The following is an 8,716-nucleotide window of genomic DNA, read 5'->3' as shown; positions in this document are numbered from 1 at the left end:
TCTCATATTTTAATTGAAAGAAACTACACGAGTTAGTGGGTGAAGTGACTCTTCCAGGTGTTGGTAAGTGTAGTGCACAACCTGGAAGACAGATTGTACGGGCCACATAGAAGACTGATTGAAAGATCTGTCGAGCAATTCACAGTCTGATAGAAAACTCACTGTTTTCCATTGATTACAGCAAGTTAGGCACATCCTTTCCTGCAGTGGGTAGTATTCAATGCATAGCTCCTCTCTCTCTCTCTCTCTTTCTCTCTCTCTTTGCTAAGATTGCAGTCTAGTGGCGGTGCACGCCTAAAGAGCATCTCCTGAATTTGAAAATAATCAAAGTTTTCTTGTGATGGTAGGCAGTTTCTTTTTCATATTCTAAGCAACATATGGAGATTTGACTCTATGGAAAGTCTGCTAATTGTAAGCACCAAGACAGGTGCAAATGTAACACATCTTGGCAGACAGATATACGTGAGAAGTATGTCTGTTAAATGGATTGCTGCAGACATGCTTGGCAGCATGTCTGTTAAATAGATTGCTGCAGACATACTTGGCACGCTGCATATCTTAGTTGCTGCTCTTTTTTGGGTATGAAAACAATTTTTGACGTGAAATTGGGTGGATGCGGCTAGAACAAAGCCTAAAACTCTCCCGGTTTTGGGTGAGCAGAGTTGTCACACCACTTGGGTGAAGCTAAGGCTCCCTCTGTCACTCTTACACCACTTGGGTGAAGCTAAGGCTCCCTCTGTCACTCTTACCTTCAGAGTCTATAGACGCGTTGATAGCTAGCGAGATCTTTATATTTTAACTAATAAAACTCATCCTCCTTATGGTACACGAGCGTAGCCGCCTCCAACGCACCTGAAATGATCCATTTATTTGAGCCATGCCCCTTAAGACTTAAGGCTCTTCGAGTTGGGCAGGTAAAAATCTTGAGGATGTCACAGCAGTGTCCTAAAATAAGGGAACACTTCTTACCTGCGGCTGGGATTATTGTAGAAATCATGTCGATGGCAACACCTAGACCTTTCATGGAATATAAGCTTTTCCAATTTAGGATCACAAATAGTTTCGCTTGCACTATATCAGCAACTAAAACAGCATGGTCCTGGTTCTATTGAAATCATTGCGAAATAAAAAAAAAAGGATGTATATATTCTCTCATCGTCTCTTGTGATTCGCTTCAAATAATTGCATAGAAAAAGAAAGGGTCGACCGACATTGTTGGCTTCAAACTGAAGAGTCGGATCATGGTCGTGGAGAGGGCATCCGCCCACCATTGATTCCAATTAGAATTTTATCTATTTCACTCGCATTTTCATTGTTCATGCAACTTTTCCCTTTTTAAAAATTATATAAATGCAAAGTTATTTAAGGATCATACCACTAAGTGGTCTTATGCTTTAAAGACATAAACCTCAAGTGGGATTCAACGACAACACTTTACATAAATATATCCAGTACAATATCATGTAAGATTGAAGGGCCGTTTAACAACTGTCCCATGAACCTATCCAAAAGTTTGGATACATTCATATACTATATACCAATTGTGAATTTAACACAATGTTCAATGAATCTATTCCAATTTTTGAGCAGGTTCGTAACATCAATTTGATATTATTGTCAAACAGGTCCTTTGGGCATGTTCATGGGACAGTAACATATCATTACCAAATGGATCCTTATGATCCAGACCTATGTGGCTTGCTTCATTTTTAAAAGATGAAGAGAGAGAGAGAGAGAGAGTTAGATGACCTAACTCACCAAAGCAAGAAGCTTCCTCTGAAATAATGGACTTACGATTAAGTGCAGTGGACCTACCACTAAAGGGAGGAAGAGGGTTGCACTGCAATATCCAAAGGTTTAAGGGAGCCCCCACCAAGGGAGATGGACCTAAGTCGTCAGGACACCAGAGACGACTCCCCCATCTCTCTTCTCCTTTTAGGCGTGCTCATCCAAAACCTGCCATATAACGATTTTGAGCCCCCACCAGGGGAGTGAGTACATGGACATGCTGCTCTCTTTCGATACACCGCTCCACCTTTGGAGGGAAACAACATGCTCAAGCAGAAAGAGTGGGATCGACTCAAATCTCCAATAAATATCATGCAATTGCACTACAGCACCACGACAGCCAAAACTCTCCACAACCCATTACTTCCCTTTCACTTCTAATGCTTGCCTTTTAGCAGAAAGGAACGGACCGAATGGTAGTGAAGTACCAACAACCATAATAAAAGCATCATACGTTGAAGGTTTTCACTTCCATTTCTTCTTAATTTCATAAATAAAACTCTCTCCGTTTTGGGCGAATCTGTGACCCCAATGGTCACAATGTTGAGACTTGGAAACTTTGAAATTGACAGTGAAAGGAAAGCAAAAAAAAAAAGTAAAAGAAAAACTAAAGAAAAACGAAGATTTTCGTGGTAGAGATTGAGACGGACGCCCTAGTATGGAAGTGCACCACGTGACTAGTGTCAGCGGCTCCCCTGGCTTTCTCTTGTGCGAAGAAGTGCCATCTGCACGTGTGGAGCGACGCAGTTTGACGGCGTCCTCCGCCGCCAGTAGCCCTGTGTCCTTCGTTCGAGGCACAGTGGCAGCGGCGGCGTTGTTTACAACTTTACCGGAAGGCCCTTCTCCGAGGAAAAAAGAAAGGCCTTAAGAAGGGAACAGAACGGAGAAATCCAGAGGGGGAGAGACCGTGTGATAATTAACTATAGTTAAGTTTATAAACCTTTACAACTATGACCTTCTTCTCAAGACAACTCCGATTTTATCGGATGTCTCCCACAGACCAAGTCCAAACTAAGGAGAAATGAGAGAGAGGGAGCCTTGTTTTCTCACCACCATCGTCATCTCTAACTTCTTCTAAAGCCCTATTAAAGCCCCACACCACAGCGGGATTGGGTCGCTCAGTAACCATGGTTAACTGCCACCACCATCATCATCTCTAGCTTCTTCTAAAACCCTATTTAAACCCCAACACGCAGGTGTTTCGCTTTAGTTGATGCTCCCCTTGCCATTCCTCTCTCCATGTCTCGAGATTCTCTTATCTTGCTCCACTGAAGTTCCTGCTCTCCCCCACCACCCTCCCGACCAAGATTTTTCCCCCTTTCCTTTTTAAAGAAAGGAAGCTAACACAGAAGGGTGCAAAAAAACACCATGTCCTGCTTCTTTCTGCTTGTCTTTCTTGCTTCTTGATAATATAAGAGGAAAGGGGAGAAGCCTATCAGGAAACACCCATCTACTCTTTGTGCTTTCCTTTTACCACCCCCCCAACCTCTATGTTGTATCTGCGTTCTTTTCCTCCGATTCCTCTCAGCTTCTTCTTCTTCTTCTTCTTCTCTACTTGTTCGCTCCAAACTGTGCCAACCATCCGAGTTTTCTGTATTTTCTTCTCTTTCTAGCTGATGGTGTCTTAGAAAAGTCCCTCCACCTTACCTGTCTAGGTTACCCATCTAATTTTTGTCTTCTGCTCTCGAGCCTATACTGCCAAATCTCTTCATCAACTTCCTTCTGTAGATGGCTGTACAGGACCTGCCCGGTGGGCCAGGGTGCGGAGACGGTGGTGGCAGCACTTCACTTCTTCACCGTCTCGTGGGGATCATGCTGCTTTTCTTCTCCGACCCCGACGGGGAGCTTCTCCGGCTGGTGGCGGAGGAGATGAGGGAGCTGTGGAGGATGGTGACGCCCATAGCTCTGCTTAACTTCGCTGTGTTCGCCCGGTCGACCATATCTGTTGCATGCCTTGGCCGGCTGGGCAGCCTGGAGCTCTCCGGGGGAGCCCTGTCCGTCGGCTTCACCAACATCACCGGCTACTCCATCCTCTTTGGCTTGGCCTCTGGGATGGAGCCCATCTGCAGCCAGGCCTTCGGCTCCAAGAATTGGGATCTAATCTCCCTCTCCCTGCAGCGTACCATCCTCATCCTTCTGACCGCTGCATTGCCCATCAGCATACTCTGGCTGAACCTTGGTCGCCTTCTCACCGCCCTCGGCCAGGACTCCGCCATCACCGCCGTCGCTGCCACCTACGCCCTCTGTTCGCTCCCCGACCTCCTCACCAACTCCGTCTTCCAGCCCCTCCGCGTCTACCTCCGCTCCCAGAAGATTACCACGCCGCTTATGGTCTGCTCCGGCGTTGCTGTCCTTCTTCACATTCCCCTGAACCTCCTCTTTCTCTTCGTCTTCAAGCTCGGCGTCCCTGGCGTGGCCGCCGCCTCGGTCCTCACCAACTTCAATATGGCCTTCGGCCTCAGTGCTTACCTCTTCTTCGCTGGCGGCCGAAAGGTGGCCTGGACAGGGTGGTCTCTGGCGGCGTTCGATGTCCGCCAGTGGTGCCCACTTCTCAAGCTGGCGCTGCCGAGCTGCCTGGGTATATGCTTGGAATGGTGGTGGTACGAGCTTATCACGCTGGTTGCCGGTTACCTGCCGGAGCCGGAGGTGGCGGTGGCCACGACGTCCATCGTTATACAGACAACAAGCTTGATGTACACGCTGCCCATGGCGCTGGGTGCCTGTGTGTCAACGCGGGTGGGGAACGAGCTCGGAGCGGGGCGGCCATGCAGGGCGAAGATGGCGACGATGGTGGCGCTCGGCTGTGCTGCGGCCGCCGGGGTGGTGAACTTGGCGTGGACGGTGGCTGTCCGGGAGAGGTGGGTGAGGTTCTTCTCCGACGACGAGGCGGTTGTGGCGCTTGCGTGTTCGGTACTGCCACTGATCGGGGCGTGTGAGCTGGGAAATTGCCCTCAGACAACGGGGTGCGGGGTGCTCAGGGGGACGGCCAGGCCCTCGGTGGGCGCGAGGATCAACCTTCTGGCCTTCTACCTCCTGGGGATGCCGGTGGCGGTGGGGTTGGCCTTCTGGTGCGGCGTCGGTTTCAAGGGGCTGTGGTGCGGGCTTCTCGCGGCCCAGGTGGCGTGCGTGGCGTGCGTGCTCATGGTGGTGCAGAGGACCGACTGGACGGAGGAGGCCAAGAGAGCCAGGAAGCTTACCAGCATGGAGATGCCCTGCCGCCGCGGCGCCACCGTCGCAGCGGCGGACGATGATCTTGATAGTGCTCTTGATGATGGTGGTGGTGATGACATGGAACGGCAGGCTTTAATAATTGTGTAAAAGTGCATGTAGCTCTCTGCCATATCAGGAGAAACGTCCGGCTTCGTAATGTCCCTTTCTTTTTCTTTTTCTTCCTAAGCGTTCTTTTTCCCTTGCGGTTTTTCTTTTTTGTTCTTCCTTTTACTTTCATGTTTTTAATTTGCATGTATGAAAGACGGGTCCTATCCTTCACTGAGTTTCTTTTCCTTTCTCGTTGTCTTTTTCTGTAAAAAAAAAAGTCCGTTCTGTAATTTTCTTTTGTTACTTCTGAAGAAATGGAAAAACGGTTTTAGCAGTCGCAGCAAAATTGTTGGAAAGATTCCATTGTCATCATCAATACGGTAATATCAACTACTGTCTCTGCCTGCCTACTTCTCCCCCTCTCCGGCGGCGGTTCACCTGCGTTTGTCAGGCACCAAGTATCACGATACGGAGACCCGCCACCCCGGCTGAAGTGTGTTGTAGTGCCTACCCATGCGGCTCCCAGTGCTACCTGAGTAAAGGTTGGAGTTGTATCCTTGCTGCGCCCAGTTCTACCCCGCGCCTAGTTTGTAGCACATAGAGTTGACATGTAGTTAATTTAAAACTAAAACAAAGATTGCCTGCGTGCTACTAACCTTAGCTGCTTTGGAACTCCTTATCTCTCTTCTCCTTCACCTCTTAACATTTCTGAAGGTGGGACACCTCTGAACCGGAGGTTATTTGGCAATTCTGTGTCAAATAAAGTGAGCATCTTCTTCTTTATGTTTGTTGAGGCTATGGCACATGAGATGAGCCTGCCCACATAATTGTCAGACTATTGGTAGAAGCGATTTGAGATTGTGTCCCAATTTTTCTAAGAGATATTGGATCTAGTCCATTTAAATGGTTGTGACATATTTTTTCTCAACTTATAGTTAAGGGCAACAGTCTTTTGTTTCTTAAAGTTCTAAGGTAAGGTAATAGGTTTAAAAAGTATGATGGTTTTCTTCTAAAAGTTCTAATATAAGATATTGGGTTTTAAAAAAAGTTATTGCCACCTATTGTTTCCTATTTTCAGTGCCCGTTAACAGTTAGAAAAAACATTAAGAAAAAGTTTGTAGATGGCCAAATGAGAAGGACGAAGTGTAGCATTAATCCCTTAACATACAGAAGTATGTGTTTTACCGCAATCTCATGCTTTTGAGACAGATTTCGTATTAAAAACTCATTCACTAAACATGCTAGATGTAGTATGGTAAGAGAGAGATAATATTGCAATGGGCCAAGTATGCTTCTATATTTGCTGGGTTGTAATTAAGACGGCGTAGAGCTTTGGCCAAGACTTCTTGAGCCTAAACACGTGTTTGTGGGCTGGTTTCACTTCATCCACATTAGCCTTTCAAAGAAGCTCAAGAATATACTTATATTGTGAAGAACCTATACCGTGTGAATGCCATCGAGATTTAAATTTGGAAGGCTGGCATGCTACCCACCAAATATCTTGGACCTCCACTTTAGTTGAGTAGAATATTAGAAAGCCCAAAGTCAAGTAGAATCTGGATGTCTTAATGGACCACATCATATTTTCAGAATGGCTACTACTACTGGAAGGATATAGTGTGGGCTTGGTCATCAATCAAGTCACTGGTACAACGGAAAATCATAAATGGGAAAGTCCATTACTGCACGTATACGTGGTGAGATCAACCACTAGTGCAACTGGATCATGCAAAATGTCTTCATCTTACAAAGCCATGGCTGAACATGAAAGTAAGCCATTTCATTACTAGATCTCCTTAGGAAATTATGGGTGTGCTTCCTATGCTCAAGGAGGTGGTTATATTTCCAATCAAATGATGGTGAATGCTAATCAGCTCCGCTGGGCGGATGAACATATCATAACTAGAAGCATCGTTCAGCCTTAGTGAACATTCATATGGGATAGCAATAGGATCTCTTGTGCTTCTTGGATGTCTTATCTGACTGGGCAGTAACCACTTCCATGAGGATTGGGCCTGTTTGGCGAACGGAACAATATGTAACTATTCCATGAATATGACCTAAACAATATGTAACTATTGTTTGATTTGTTAGTTAATAAAATGTCTTAAGATGTCTGAGCCTAAGCCACACCTCAAACAATAATTGAAAATGATTATAAGTATACATTGTGTCTTTTAATATTTTTTCAGAGTCTATAAATCAAAGACGAACAAATGAATCACTTCTTAATACTCCCTTGGAGTCTAAAAACTGAACCGAATTCATAATAAACCTCGTAACACTCCTTTTTGGAGTCTTGAAATTGGGAGTGAATACATAGTAAACATCCTAACATTCCTCTGTGGTATATAAATTGGAAGTATATGGACGTTAAACCTCTTAACACTCCTTAGAGTCTAGAGGCTAGAGGTAAAATTGTCATTAGTTATGGATTACCAAATAAATGAACGTCTATAGAATAGAAATAGAAATTTCATTACTGGTACAATATCTCTTTAAATTTGAAATAATCTAAGACAGCTAAGTACCATTTAGGAAAAGAATAAGCACTAAGCTGAAAGTATATATGGTTGTTGAACCTTGCTTACCTGTTGTTTCGTTGCATGACCTAAGTCTATCTTACTATTGTACTACATTACTTATATTTAAGATTTTTTTGGTTATGGACTGTTCATTGGGTCTATCGAACTCACAAATTATGTGTTGCCCTTTTTCAGTGAAACGAGATAGGACCCCAAGCTGGACAGTGGAGTATGCACGTATAAATCGGTCATCAGAGTTACACAATATATAATGTCAATTTATGCTTGATCCATATGAAGAACATTGGCAATATGTTAAGAGAATTTTATGGTTTCTCAGATGAACTATAATTATGATCTACAAATTTACAAGAATAAAGTTTTCACTCTTAATATATTTTTCGATGCCAACTAGGCAGGCTGCCCAAGATGACAGGTAGTCACTTGGGGGTTATTTAGCTTATTCAGGATCAAATTTATTGTCATAAAAGTCCAACAAACAGCAAACCGTGACAAAATCAAGCACTGAAGCTAAATATGGTAGGGAGAGTATTTGAAGCTCTTTGGATATTACAAATCATGGTTGGACTTGGATTCAAGACACAAGAAGTGCTTGTATTCTAGTGCGACAATGTCGGTGCTACATACTTGGTAGCCAATCATGGTTGGGGGATTCAAATTAAATTAGTTGAATCTGATTTACAACTTGTTGATGTCCTTACTAGACCACTTGGTTGGGACAAGGTTTCATCAGTTAAGAAATAAGCTAAACATAATGGGCATCAACTTGTGGCCGAATGTTGAATTCACAAGCTACAAATTATTAGGCAGATTTACAACTACTAATGAAGATGTAGATAAGGATACCACAAAGAATGTTGACCTTACCAAATCTAAGGAAGTTCAAGATAAAGTAACATGTGCCCCAACTTACCATAACATTTAGATAAACCAAAATGTAAACAAGTTCCTCAAAATCTAAAAGATTCAACATTTGTAGTCAAGGAAATACTATACAAATGAAATCAAGCAACTGTCGTTGATAGATGAGAGAGCTGCCTTGTGCCATGGACATAGGAGGTGAATATAGAACCATGTGAAATTTTTTATGTCTTGCGTGCATCTCTTTTCATTGTTTCTATCAC

The 8,716-nt window shown here is 44.2% G+C and overlaps 1 protein-coding gene across 1 annotated transcript; it reads left to right on the top strand.

Annotated features, from left to right (window-relative positions):
- Positions 1–2,726: 2,726 nt before the first annotated feature.
- On the top strand, positions 2,727–5,386 carry LOC116246677 (protein DETOXIFICATION 54). The gene has a single exon (XM_031618531.2). The coding sequence runs from the start codon at positions 3,517–3,519 to the stop codon at positions 5,104–5,106; it is 1,590 nt and encodes a 529-aa protein (XP_031474391.1). The 5' UTR covers positions 2,727–3,516; the 3' UTR covers positions 5,107–5,386.
- Positions 5,387–8,716: the final 3,330 nt, after the last annotated feature.

This window comes from Nymphaea colorata, chromosome 1 (assembly GCF_008831285.2).
Source record: "Nymphaea colorata isolate Beijing-Zhang1983 chromosome 1, ASM883128v2, whole genome shotgun sequence".
Taxonomy (NCBI): Eukaryota; Viridiplantae; Streptophyta; class Magnoliopsida; order Nymphaeales; family Nymphaeaceae; genus Nymphaea; species Nymphaea colorata.
Note: the sequence above shows the minus strand (reverse complement) of the source record. Positions and strands in the feature narration are given on the sequence as shown.